Consider the following 14,641-nt stretch of genomic DNA (forward strand, 5'->3'; position numbering starts at 1 on the left):
AGACAAGAGTGTTTAGCATAACCTGAGTTGTAGAATAGCTTTTGTAGAAAACAGTGGCAAGGGGAGTTTCCTGTCTCCCCCAGATGGACTCACACTGATGGTTCTGCACTAACACTTCAGATGATTGTCAAATGCACACAATGTAGATGCACTATGCTGCCTTTCCTTTGATGCTTCTATAATACAAAAAGTCTCCTGCCAGCTTAGGGAGAAAAGGATATTATATTTGGGCATAAAGGAAACATATCCATCCAAAGGGAAGTTGAAAAGAAAAACACCAACCATCACACTATACACCTTTCACAGAAAACAATAACCAAGAGCCCAGAGAACACAAAAGAAAAGAACCCCCCAGGATTTTACTACTGAATTTTAGCCACCTTCACATCTAAACCCATGCCATTAAGTAAAAGACAAACATAAGAAGTATTTTCTAGATAGTCTCTGCCAGGGCAACCAGACCGTGCAAATATTAGATTTATCAGTTCCCAGACCTGCCCTTGAAACAAATCTGCAAAATGTAAGTTTACTCTTTGGAAGGAATGTCTCAAGATAGTACATACTTTAGATTATCGGTAGATGTACAGTAGGCAAAGTTCTACAGTCTTACTCTTGTAAGGGACAGTATTTCACAAGTTACACTTGAAATGGAATAAACAATGTGGAAAATATGAAAGTTGGACAAATATCCTGTACAGAAATGTCAAAGTTGTCAAAGCTTATGCAAAGACCCAAAGAAAGTGAGAAAGAAAGAAGAAAAATAAATTCATAAAAAAGACCCAGAAATAGTAGCTTCTAATCACAAGGATAAGTAAAAGACTGCAGTCAATAAAAACAGAAGCTATTGAACAGCAAATTCTTCAAATAAAATGAAAACAACCCTAACTTTCCTGAGTAAGCACATGATTGTGAATCTTTATGCTTCTGTCTGCATTTCAGAACCCATAAGAACAAAACAAGAACATCCAACTGCACAGGGCCTAACCAAGGGTAAACTGGTTAATAAAGATGTAATACACTATACTTTCTCCTTGAATTTTCTTTTTCTTCAAATCTGTTTTATTTTTTTGCTCTTCTCTTGCTAAGAGAAATATGGGTCTGTTTTCCCCTCACAGACTGTGCACAGATTTAACCAGGTCACTAACCAGTAAGTCATTGATTTCCATTTCATTTTTGCAGTTCCTACAGTGAATATTCAAAGCTCAGTCTAAAAACAGCACATACAAAGCAATCTAGAGAAAATAACCTACTGCTAAAAACCACCCCCCAGCATTGAAACTGGAAAGTATATTTAGGTACACTCCAGCTGGGAAAAAAACAGGAGCAAATAACAGAAAAGGAAAACATCATAGGCAAAATGGCCACTTCAGGAAGGCAGCTGCAATTCTCACCCAAAATACCAGTAAACTTCATTGCAGAACAGTTCCCAAAGGGAACTCTCAGACTCTGGAAAAAAGCCTGGCTAGACTAATCCTGGAATACAGAATCAGATTTGATGGTAAGGTAACTGCAACCTTTAGCACAGGAGTTAGGAGAAGTAACCTAAACTGGCTTTGCCCCTTGAAGTACATCAATTGTACCATAAGACTGCCAATAGAAACACCCACAAATACCTTCCACTCTGTGGAAGTGATACCACCTGAATGTTCTGTGTATCAGAGACTGAAACAGGTAATGCCAGCTCCAAAAATACACAGGGTGCCACTACAGTCTCTTGCTTCAAGCGTGGGAGGCAACAGACTATAACCACTAATTTACCCATCCCAGTCTCACAGATGCTTTCTCCACACAGGCAACATTTCCAGGTGGGAGATAAATTTAGGAATAAAGCAAAACAAGCAGTGTGTTCTATTCTGAGAGTGTGGGCGTGAGCATGGAATAGTGGCTGTATTGCCAGATGACTTCCAACCCCAGTAAGTGGGAATTCTTCCTTAACCATTTCCCCTTTCCCTTCCCTAGTCAGAGGGTACCATGCCTAGGACTGGCACATAGATGATGGGGTATCCCCCTCTCAGACTACAGAGAATCAGATTTCAAAAGGAACCCAAAGGAAACAGAGAATACTTCTTTGTTTAAGCACACATTTCAGAGAAAAAAACCTCCTAATCCCTAAAAAGTCAGTAACAATGAAGTCTGTTGTCCTGATACAACAGAGAAATGTCTTTAGTGCCCTTGGAATTTAGCCATCCATCCACTTCCCTTCACTTCCTTACAACTGTTTTAACCACAAGTCACCCTGCTCCACTCTGCCAGCAAGCCTTAAATTTTGGGTCTCTGAAGCCTTGGAGGATTAATATAATGCAAAAGTTCTATATAGCTACAGACAAGAGACACTTAACCCCAGCAGATGTTTAAAGACACTACTTATTTTAAGCTTTTCTTATGTAGGAACATGTACACAAAGAAGTCCTTACGTTTCCATCCCAGCCTTTTTCAGCAAGTTCAGGGGGTTTTAAAAAAAGTTCAGATGGTGACCATGGCCCCTAAATCTTAGTCATCTTCTAGTTTTGTTTTTTTACTACTATACTTACACACAACCTACCTAAATAGCAAGTCTGCTTTCTAAGAACTAATCCACAGGGTCTTTTTCAGGCAGGCATGAGTTCACTTCACATTCATGCCAACCTCCAAGAAACTGGGCAAGTACTGTTGAAAGGAGGCTGAATCCTAGCCAAGACAACAGCTGTGGACTAGTTTTTGGTCAGCTAAGACCATGGGCACAGCTAAACTGCATCTGCTTTTACACTAACCTAACAGTTCTTGTGATGATACCAACGCTGTCACTATTTGCATTCTCATAAAAAAAAAATTTTAAAAACTGCACACCAACAACCACCCACCCTAAACCCCAAACCAAACAACCAACCAACCAAAGCCAAACAACAACAAAAAAAGAAAATTGAAAGAAAACTCCAACCTCGGAAGAGTTAGTATTTGGAGAATAAAATATTTTGCATTGATTCATTTAGTGGCTAAACAGTAAAACCCATTAAGTATTTAGCCACTAAATAAAGAAAAGTAAAAATACTTTGGTAAAAAGTTTTCTTCTGCTATGCAACTTTGCATAAATCCATCACAACTACTACCCCTGTTCATCCATCATTTACTAGAGTTCTCTCACTGCTTCTGCAGCTGTACAGTGTTGGCCGAAAGTAACACCGAGAAGTTTTACTGTAGGTTATTACTATATTTGCACCACTTCTTCCTCAAACTTTATCCCACAATATGGAATATGAGTTATTTTTCTGAATTCCTGAAGAGTCTCTTCACAATCCCATCCATGGACTCCTTACTTCAACATAATGCCCAGAGACCAGGATCTGCTGAGCAGCTGGTGAATGGCATGGTGAGGGTTTTGTTGTTGTTTTGGTTGTTTTGGGGTTTGTTGTTTTTTCAATGTGGTTTTAGTTGGCTTGGGTTTTGTGGTTGTTTTTTTAGCTATCCTTTAGCTGTGAATCCAGGGTATAATTGGACTCCAACCAATGCTTTATTGCTTTACAGTACAACTAAAAAGCAGTTTAATGTGAATTGCTGAATCAAAGAGTACTAATATTAGCTCTTTTGAGGTTTACAGTACACTGCAATATTATACAGAAAGGTGATTGGGAAAATTGCCATCTCCCTGATTTACTATTAAAATTCTTCCCACATTTTTCAATTGCTCAATCCAAGTTACAATCAATACATGCAAGCTGGAAGGAACAAGGAAACAGAATTACAAGAAGAAATTGAACTGCTGAAACACTAAACAAGAGGCTAATTCTAATAAAATTAAATGAAAATTAAAATGCTCATCTGCAGGCTTTTAAATTATTTGTTTTTAGAAGCATGTACTGATGTTGAGACCAGCTTGTTGAAAGCCATGATAGGCAAAGTCTGTCTCCTAAGAGGCAGGTCTGGTATGAAAAGTGCTTTCACTTAAGTAGCAACATGTGCACACATGCGATATACAGAGCCCATGAAGCCTTTAGGAAAAATCCAGAGGAGAATAAAGCAAGAAGTAAAACTTAAACCCTGTTCCTTGCAGACAAGGACACACAAAGACAAAAATCACCCTTCAATCTCAGCATCTCCGATCTGGTTCCCAGAATAACAACACTGAAGTCCATTGAATACCAACATCAATTAGTTGTACAGAGATTAAAACCATGCCCAACCCACTGATGATTATTAAGGGCTCACTTTACGAACTAGCAGAAGCATCGTGCAATAAATCCTTGGGCAGCAACAGAAAATGAAAAAACAATGTGAAGAAAGGGGAGGAGAAAAGAAAAAAAAAAGATCAGTTAATGCTCCAGAGATGTAATATTGTCCCATTACAGTAAGTCGCCATCTCTTTTTCCCCAGAAGGAATGAATAAGTATAAAACTAGCATTACCACATGGCGGATTCCAAGAACAATTCAAAAGAATTCCTGGTTCCTTTATAAGATTTTGAACCTGATCTCATTTGGACAACATCTTCTAAAGAAATCGAAGAGGTGACCAATTTAATAACAGTAACTGATGATCACAGGAAGTTGCAGCAGAAGAATATGTGTTTCACCTTGTGGCAAAATTTATGTTCATCTAACCGCTTAATTGTGCAGTACAAACACCAAGGACTGCCCTCCAAATGCAGAAATGAGAGGGGCAAAATGAGCATGAGACACAAAGTCCAGATTCACCAAACTGAAGATGTAGTGAAAGACAGAGATGCTAGAGCTGGTCACTGACCTGTTCCATGCATGGACAGGTACAGGCCACATTTTTCAAAGGTGCAGTTACACTTCTAGCTGAATTTCAATTTAGCAAATAAGCTTCCACACTTAAGGTTTTAATTCATCCACCATCTATCCACCAAAACCCCCAGCCAGTAGAAAACAACTAAGAGGCAAAATATCGATGGCTTAACAATAGGATGGATGATTATTACTTGTCTGGGCATCATGAAAGCCACAAATAACTGAACTCGGTTTGAACTCTGGAAATATCTGTGGAAGAAAAAGCCGTAAAATACAACAATATTCAGTTTCTTTTTACTGTTTGTCAAAATTCACCACACTTTTTATGTGACAATCTTTTTCCACTGAATAACTGATTATGCAAAACTCTGTCAAAACATAAATGTAACATTCAAAAAGAAGACACAACAGGTAGAGCACTGCATCTTCCAAATAACTCAAAACTTGGAACATACACATTTAAGCATCTGTTCTCAGTCTACATTCATTTGCAAACCAGACATCTGGCTAAACAAATTAAAGCTCATTGTCTTCTAAGATTCTTAAGGTTAAAAAAAAAAAAAAAAAAAAAGAAATAAGAAAAGAAAACATACCATGCCTGAATGTTTCCTATTAACTCTAGCAATATCACTGTTATTCCAGAATGCTGAAGGACAAACATGCAAAAATTGTTGCCTTTTGACACAAATCACTTGTTCACTTGCAGTGGTTTAAGAGCCCCAAAGAGGATTTTAGGTCAGGGCTTCCAAGTAGTACTCCAAAGGGCAGAGTTAGTAGCTGTGTAAGTGCTGTTCCCCACAGGAGTTAAATACTCATCAGAACATACCATATTCAATTACCTTTCCTTTAAGCAAACATGTAAATGACAAATCATGGACATTGATACAGTATCCTCTGTGACAAAAGGCAGAAGACATGGAAAGAGCCATTCCATGAATTCAAATAAGGGCTGCTGGAAAACAGTGTTCATAGCTGGGGCTTTTTTTAAAAAACTTATCAGGAAACTAAGGTTCTGTTTGCTCACCTGAGAGCATTCCATCAGTCCATACAGACTGACGTTACCTATAGTATATTTGTTGTCAATATGGCCAGCGTGGATAATATAGATTTCCTTTAGTTTGCAATGGAATGCAGCTTTGGTTAAAGATGTTCCTGCCTGTAACCAAAATAATTAGCACTTGAAACAGTGTTTGACCAAGACATCTGTATCTCTCCTTTTGCAAGTCACCACATCCAGCTCACAGCCCTCTGTATTACAAATCTGCAAACTTTAAACGTTGAAGGTCAAACACTGACCCTACCAAAAGCTTCGCAACACCAAGTGGCCAAAACTGAAAACATTTGGCAGCCCACACCTTCCTGTGGCAGCCCCTTTGCAGCCCCACTCACACTGGGGCTCTGAAGCTCAAACTCAAACCCAGACACCAAATCACTGCTCCCAAATCAGGATTTGTTCATTTACTAAGAAGTAAGGCAAATCGTGCGTTACACTTCAGTCTGCCAGTTAAATATACACCATGCAGCTTGCACACTTGTTTGGCAGTTTCCAAAAGCACTCGCTCAGTTTGACCTCCACTGACCAATACTCAGAGGTCCAAATACAATCTCAAGGACAGAGCTACGTACTAACCTGGTACCCCTGGAAGAAACTGAGTATCTCCTTCATTCCTGTGTTATATGGCAAGCCCTGCATCCGGACTAAGGCTCCAGGCTGGGGCAGGATCGGAGTGTGGGTGGCAGTGGCAGCAGCTGCCACAGCTCCTGGAGGAGCTGCAAGGTACCCCACCGTGGTAGGAGATACTGGAGGACTGAAAGAGAGAGAGGGAGCAAAATTGTTACCAAAAAAAAATAACTGGTTCAACTACTCAGAACAGGCAAAGATGAAACTGAAAATTTAGATTTGAATATAATCCAAATACCACAGAAAAACAAACAGTGAATTGTTTTGTGGAGTTAATTTCTCATCAGCATCTCATAATCTATTTTTAGAGAAGGGAGGGAAGGGAAAATAGCTAACATTTGTATTTAAAGACATAAGGAGTGGCATTTGTTATTTCGCAGGGGAGCAAAAAGAAAAAGTAGCTGCAGATGACTTGTTTAAAGATCATTAATAAAAATTCAAAGAAAGAAAGGGGAGGGGTGTGCCATAGTATGAAAAGGAGGAAAACACCCAAATCTGGCATTTCTGAGGCACAAAATAGTGAGTAATTGGCATCTCCATCTCTGGTCAGGGCCCGTCTAGCACATTACCAGATACTCAAACTAGCAAGTGTCACAAGCCTCGGAGCTATCAGTGAACAAGCTATTTCCCCACAACCCCTGTACCAGACTTCAGTGACTCATGCTGATACCATCTGTGGGAAGGGAAAAGGTGGAGATCTGCTTTGCTTTCACATGTAAAAACGTTCTTTGGACTTACTGATATACAAAATCAAACCTAGCACACACCTAGGATGAGTCTATCAGCACGAAGGAAACAGTATTGTAAGTAAAAGAACAAACTAAGAAGTGAGGGTAGAGCTGTGTATTGACACAGCTTCTCTTTTGGCAAAGAAATAAAACTGCCTCGATGACATTGCCCCAGTGCCAAAAAACCCTGTTAAATAATAGGCCAACATTGTCATGAGATTCAAGCAGAACCTACAAAGGAGATGAACCCCCTTACAAGGTCACAGAGAAACAATTAAAATGGTTTCTGCCTCTGTTGCTGAACATTAAGTTCCCAGGATTACTTACACTAGAAAATACAAATTTAAGAGCAGTTCACAGGTGTCCACAGAGCTGCCTGTTGCACTGGGATGAAAGGTCAAGAGAAGCAGGGCAGTCTCGGGGTTACCTGGGATAGTAAGCTGTGTAGTTCATGTAAAGCTGAGCAGCCTGGGCTGGGTAGTAGGTAACAGTTGGAGGAGCAGCTGCAGAGGCCTGGGGCGTCCTGGTGGTTGGCAAGAGAGCTTGTGGCTGGTAAAGGGCTGCTGCCTCTGCTGGGATCACAGCTGCTGTCTGGAAAGCAGCATAAGCTGGTGGAGAAAGACCTAAAACCAAACCAGGACACAGCAACAAAACAAAATCAGAATGGAGAGCTCTCGGATGAGTAATTCCTCTCCTACAGCAAGGTGATTAAAACCATCTGGGCATGATTGATGAACACTTGAGCAAAGACTGCTCTCTAGCCTCTCCCCTGGAGACCTTTGCTACATAGCCAGGAATAACCACCGGGGCATTTGGAATGAGTAATTCTTAAAAGTTCACAACTCCTAGAGCTGAGCAGCCTTGTCTATATGTAAATGGAAAGTAGGGAACTTCAGAGTTATTAAAAGAAAGCATAAAGCCATGTGCATAGAGAAAGCAGGCGTGCACACCAACACACCCTGGTGTTTTCTAACAGAAGTTGTACTCTGTGGGACGAAAGCATCATAACAGTAGCTACACAGGGGCATCCATAACTGCTGACCATGAGACTTCATGTATAATCTTCCTGCAACTTCAAAAAGTATTTTTAGGATACAGCAAATGGAAGGGAGAATACCCCACTACACCACTAGTCTGATGCATTTTGATGAACAAAATTGTACAGGAACAATGAACTTGGCTTGGTGTGCAGTCGAATTGGTTTTATATACTATATTTGGCAGCTTTTTACTATTTTGCAAATGCACATCAGTATCTGCTTTGTGATTTGGTAGTGAGACTAATTAGAACAGTACAGTAACATTCCATTATAGTTCCTCAGTAAGGTTCACTGTAATCTTAAAAGAATTAAAATCCATCCAACTTCACCACTCTATGGTTGGTTAGTATATCATCCCAGTGGGTGTTTTCCTTCAAAAGTAAGCCCAAAGAGTACCTTCTCAATGCTCTGAGGCAAGACAGCAAGAGCACTCATCGGCAGCTGGAATACAGAACTTCTCCCCATTTTAAAAATCCCTCTCATTCCAAGTAGGTTTCACTACAGGCAAGTCTACTGCAGAGCTCAGAAGAACAGTTCACCCATAAAAAGCAAAGTGTGCAACAATTTCACTGGCAAGGCCTTGCTGCCCTCTACTCATCACCGAAAATACAATAAAAATGCCTCTGATCAGTCCCATTATTGCCCAAAGGGAACAATTCCAATCTTAGCATGTACACAGATGGATGATTATTGATCATGGCAAAACCCGAGTCAAAAGGTGAAAGGCCACAAAGCTTCAGCACCTACCACATATCAGCCTTTAGCAGCAGAGAGCAGAAGAATTGGAGACTTACATGGTAACTTACATGGCGGTGGGGATAAGCCACTACGATTTAAAGTGCCACCCATTAAAACAAAGTTCATCTCCTCTCCAGAACACTGGAATACTTCCACATAACGGTCCTTCATCATTTTTTTGTGACATTTTTGAGCCACCATAAAGGCTTTGTCAGCAGATTTCATTTGGATAAAAGCATCACCTGACGGTCGTCCCTAGGGGAAGCAGGGAAATAATTGTAGATCAATCTGTTATTAAATCACCCAGATCACAAGAAATGCAGAAAGGACTAAGACCAAACATCTACTGAAAGCCTGTATCGTTATTCCTTCTCTGACATCAGTGACTCACAACTCAACAATTCTATTTAGGAGCAGAAAAATCAAGACTCATGTAACAAGTGCCCAGTTAACACAATGCTACTTCAGTCCTCTGCAGAAATAAACGGATTCATGTAGCATGGAAAAAAAATTTGGAGGTCTATCATACAAAAGCTGTTCAAAGCAGGACTAACTTTCAATTTACATCAAGCCACTCATGGCCTTCTCCACTTGAAATATGAGCATCTCCAGGGGTGGAGATTCCGTATCACCTCTGGGAACCTGTTCAGGTGCTTAGCTAATTTCATATTGTCTCATTCTTTTGCTGTGAAGATCTAGGAGGAGCCTGGCTTTGCCTTCCCTACAACTACTTTTGAAGTAATAGTACAACAGCATAAAGTTCCAGATCCTTTACTAATAAGTCCATAGCTACGCCAGAAGTTGATTTCCAGGTCTGATTTTCTGCAGTCTGACAGATATACCTGTCTGTATAAAATACAAAAAACTTCCTTAACCAAAGAAACACACACACAAAAAAAGCCCTAAGCAAATATAGTAAATCTCTCATTTGTTTTCTTTAAACCTCAGTATTTCTATTTCTCTTTTTAACATAAGACAATAGGGAAAATAAATCTCTGTGATCACATCATAAAAATATACCCAAACCACAGTTTTTAATGATCAACTTTCTTTAGAGCCTGAGCAACAGCAACTGCTAATCAAGCTAGAAAAACCTATTTTTGACACAAAGACCACTCAAACAACAGAGCAGGAACCCTGAAGCTGACAGAGCAGCTATGCCATCTAAAGGAGACAATTCTTTTGTGTTTTCTATCTCCAGCTTCTGGCTGAAAACAGCCTCCAGGATGAGGTTATCATTCAAAGAACAAGCTTCATCTTCCCCAGGCTGATGCATATATACATAAAGAGAGAGAAAAGCAAGGGCGTAGGTAAAAGGGGAAGAGAAATGAGGCAAAGACAGACAAAGAGAACATTGTACTTTCCCAAGGTTGGAGAAGACTAAATCTAAAGACTAAAGTTAGGTAAGCTGCCCTGACTTTCTAACCTGTTCAATCACTGCAAAGTTACTCCTCCCATGCAAAATGCTGTTACCTGCTGATTAAGGACCATGTGAACTCCATGGGGCTTGATATCCCCTGTGGCATCTCCCATAAATTCCAAGATGTCATCAATGCCAGCAGTGTAAGGAAGACCTCTGAGGCGGACACAGTCGCGGATGCTGCCCGTGGCGATGGTGTATGCTGGGGGTATGACTGGAATGATGGGAGTTGGAAGAGTTGGAATAAGGGGTGTTGACATGTATCGATTAAGTACCTGTTGGCAAAAGACCCACAGCAATGCAGATTTACAATCGTCTGTCTGAGCACAGAGCAGTTCACACAATACTATTTCCAATATCAGAGACAAAAATCCTTCTTACACCAAATTATTGCAGTTAGGTTCATGTTGGGCATTTGAGAGTTTCAAACTCAGAAGAGGTGAGGGGAAAGCCAACAAATTCAATTTGTTAGACCCCAATAACAGACGTCTCATGTCAATACAAAAAAAGTTAAAAGCCTATTCCTATTCATAGTATCTCAAAAAGGAACATCTGAAATCACATCTGAACTAATAAACCAGTATTGCCACATACAGTTCTTAGTTACATCAGGGTAAATTAAACCCAGTCATTTTAAAAGAACTGAGACCTGAAATAGCTAGTAAGTAAAAGCACAAATTCTAATTTATTCTAAAACCTGATTGGTTAAGTGAGGGTGCTTATTTGTTTAACCCCAGTGCTCATCTCCAAGTACAGAGTTTCTGCGGAAAAAATAAAAATTAAAGATAAGAATATAGGAGACTTTGATCTCAACATTTTCTCTTGGCTCATTTCCAAATGACAAAGGGAACATATGACACATGTTGAGGCTTACTGCTGAAAAACTTTTTTAGTGATTATTATCACAAATAAACGCATTCTACAGAAAGAGGTACCAAAAAAATAGGTTACAAAGCTTTAGTTTTCTTAAAAGTAACTCAATGAATCCTATTAATTCATAGCTTCCAAAAAAGCAGTTGCTCATCTCATGCATACAGATTTGGATTTAATATTAGAAATTCTGTACATGGAGACTAGCATTTTAAAGACAATAATGCAGATTTTCAAGAAGCATTTCTACAATACTGTCAATCTACTATATTTTTAGAATTATTTTTGTGATTTCAGTCAATCTATCAGGAGAAGAGAATTATGCACTGATTTTTTACTTTATGGTCTGAGGGATGTAAAAAACCCGACCCAAACAGTGGCAGCTTAAAAAAAAACCCAAAACAAACAACGCCCCAAACAAACAAAGCAAAACCAGTGCTCCACAATTTTCCATGCCCATTAGGAAACATATATTGGCCTTTCCTGACATCTTTCATATAATAAACATTCATGGTTGTCTACAACATATTTGTGTGCAAGTGTTAGAAGAAATGTTTCAACTGTTCAGTTTTGAGTCTCACAACCAAGAGTTACAACCTGTTGGACCTCTGCTGCTGTGCTCCTGAAGAGTTCAATGTAACGTTTTCCAAGTATTTCTTTATGCTTTTTAAGTGCATTCTGTGCATATTCTTCACAGGAGAACAACACAAATGCATCTCCTGTGGGCCTGCCATCTGGGTACTTGACGAAGAGAAGTCCCTCTTTCCCTCCTGTGACTGGGCACTCCGGCCCCAGGAAGCCCAGGACATCTTCCTGAGTGGCAGTGAACGGGAGGCCTCTCATCCGGATGATAACTTGATTCTCCTTGGATAAGAACTGGGCCACTTCATTGGAGGTGCCTGGTGGAGAGATATCAGCACATGGTCAGCCAAGGACACGTGCTCAGTGCTGGGCACTCACTTCCTGAGGATGCAGTAGCAGCAAAACATTAAGGAAGAATACAGGAGGTGAATAGCCAGCAACCAACCCAGACAAGACACAAGACACAACTAACTCTCAGCAATGTTTTGTGAGGGGACAACTTCTTAATCTGCAATTGTTTCATATTGTAAGGAATTTGGAACAATGATGAGATTAGTGTGAATTGATACATGGATGCTTCCACTGCAGAGGCTGGTCTTACTCCCAAGACCTGTCTGTCTGTGAACATCACAGCTCAAATGCTCACAGCTTCGTTTCAACCATGTGAAAACAGAATTCAACAGGGTCAAATATTCTTGGAAGGCAAAACAGGAAAAGCTACTTCATTATCCATTTGCATCCTCAGTCAAGGAAAAAAAAAAAGAATTAGAACAACATTCCTATGAACTTAAGTAATCACACTGAACTCCAGCATCACTTACCTCCTGCAATTTTTAAGAATTCTTCCCCAGTGGCTTTGTAAACCTTGAAAAGAAAGAACAAAGAAAACCCACATGAAAATCACAATGTTCAGCTTTAAACCACACACACTCTTTCACATGCAAGAGAACTGTGTTTTGGTACTTTGAGCAAAACAGAAGTGCAGTTTGGTTTTACATCTAAAATACACAAGTTTCTCTCTAAAGAGTTGTTTCAAGTCACAACTTTTTTTACCTCAATGTATCTGCTACCCATGTGATGCTTATGCCTTTCCAGGGCAAGGTCTCTCTGTTCAGAATTGACAAACCGAACCAAAGCTTCCCCATTTCTTCTTCCTTGAGAATTCAGACAAAGAGCCACACCACCTCTGGAAGGTAAAGCCAACAATATAAGCTTAGTCTGAATCTTTAATACAATTAATAAATAATTGTGTAAGGATAGTAAAGGAATCAGACTTTAACATGAAGATTGCAGATTGAAAAAGAAATTGCTACTATCCAAAATTTAATTTTTGTTTTACACAATTATACTTTGAAATCTGCTTCGTTGAGATCATGGATCTCATGTTGTTCACCACTTTCTCAACTCCCTCAAAGACACAAATTTATCCTTCCTATTATCTCAGAAATGCACGTTTGAATTTCCTAATCACTCTAAGTAAAACAAACTTTTCTCAGTGTTTGATATCTGGAATATATACTAAGTGACAGGTATGCTAAATAAACTCACTCTCTTCATACATATGTATACACATAAATCTATACAGAGGTATACACATGAGTCATATGAAAATTTATTCCAAACAGTACTTGGAAGTTTCTGAATCTGGCCTGTCTAGGAGGTATAGAAGAATACTAAGCTGGCACAAAACCAAAGCTGTTTTCATGTCTTGGCCCCTGCTTTGATTAATGCTACAGGAATTTCTCCCTTTATCTACTAGCAATAAATGAATGCATATGGGTTTTCAATTGATAAGTCTCTTTTCTTCTTCACACATTTCAAAACTTTTTCTTGCACACCTAAGGCTTGTAAACCTGTTCAGCTGTGATGGCCACAGCATGGGAAGGGGTCAAATGGGGAAAGACTGGAGAACTCCAGTGGGGAGAGTGGGGGATGTGTGTTAAACAAATATTAAAGGAACTTGCTATTAAAGGCAAAGTGATAAAGCAAGGCAAATTCTCCTTATCTTACTTGGCAATGTTGAGTCCTTTGAAAAATCGAGCGATATCCTGGTCTGAAGACTGCCAAGGCAAACCTCTGGCACGTATTACTGTCTCACTGTCCACAGTTTCAGATTTACTACTGCACAGAAAGAAAAAAGAAGAAAAAGTAAGATTTAAGCCAGGTTTTCCAGTATTTTACCAAATTTCAGATTGCAACCAATTGAATTGGGATTTGGGAGCATATTTTCTGTTGAGACTCTCCTATCCCCATCACTCCTTTCAATAAAGGGAAGATAACTTGGATAATTCCTTTATATCTACAACACTGAAGATGAACAATGTTGTCACCACATTGCAGTTCCTTAAATAAAAATATGGGAAAACTGCCTCGATGTAAAGTAATAAGGAACTGAATTAATTTTATTTGAAAGATCCAGCAATCTAAGCAACACAAATTACTTATGCCTAAGATATTTTAGTCTGGCCACTGAAATGCATTTGCAAAGAACGAGCCATCCTGTTCCTTTGTCCCTAAACCCAACACCAATTCAGCATGTAAAACCACTTTGGAAGCATCACACAGCTCAGTTCATTCAGGGTGCGCTGGCCATCAGCCCTGTTGACTTAGGGAAAGTTCACAAATATTTCTTCACCCTGGGTAAGATAAGCCAGCCTCCCTGCCATGCAAAACAGAAGCTAGAGAACAAAGAGCATTTAACTTGCAGTGACTTTTAAGAGATGGACTAAAGTACAGCATCCAGCATGCCAGCCACAGTCTGTCTGCACTGGAGTGACTGCTGAGTACACTGTACCCTAGGAGCCAACCTGCTTTCACATGGCCATGGGGAAATATTCACAAGCTTTCATTGCTGTACACA

The 14,641-nt window shown here is 39.6% G+C and overlaps 1 protein-coding gene across 5 annotated transcripts in view; it reads right to left on the minus strand.

Annotated features, from left to right (window-relative positions):
- The window catches only part of ESRP2 (epithelial splicing regulatory protein 2), a 41,391-nt gene that overhangs the window by 5,240 nt on the left and 21,510 nt on the right, over nt 1–14,641 (minus strand). For 3 of the 5 annotated variants that reach the window (XM_066194427.1, XM_066194426.1, XM_066194429.1), the window contains exons 8-15: nt 13,792–13,902; nt 12,835–12,967; nt 12,603–12,645; nt 11,797–12,098; nt 10,383–10,604; nt 8,966–9,164; nt 7,560–7,755; nt 6,354–6,531 (exon numbers count right to left, since the gene is read on the minus strand). In XM_066194427.1, coding sequence (XP_066050524.1) covers nt 6,354–6,531; nt 7,560–7,755; nt 8,966–9,164; nt 10,383–10,604; nt 11,797–12,098; nt 12,603–12,645; nt 12,835–12,967; nt 13,792–13,902 — 1,384 coding nt within the window. The remainder of the gene's footprint in view (nt 1–6,353; nt 6,532–7,559; nt 7,756–8,965; nt 9,165–10,382; nt 10,605–11,796; nt 12,099–12,602; nt 12,646–12,834; nt 12,968–13,791; nt 13,903–14,641) is intronic. The other 2 variants (XM_066194428.1, XM_066194430.1) reach the window with 1 other exon arrangement.

Source organism: Chamaea fasciata, unplaced genomic scaffold (assembly GCF_029207755.1).
Source record: "Chamaea fasciata isolate MVZ Bird 193981 ecotype frontalis unplaced genomic scaffold, bChaFas1.0.hap1 SCAF_12, whole genome shotgun sequence".
Classification (NCBI taxonomy): domain Eukaryota; kingdom Metazoa; phylum Chordata; class Aves; order Passeriformes; family Sylviidae; genus Chamaea; species Chamaea fasciata.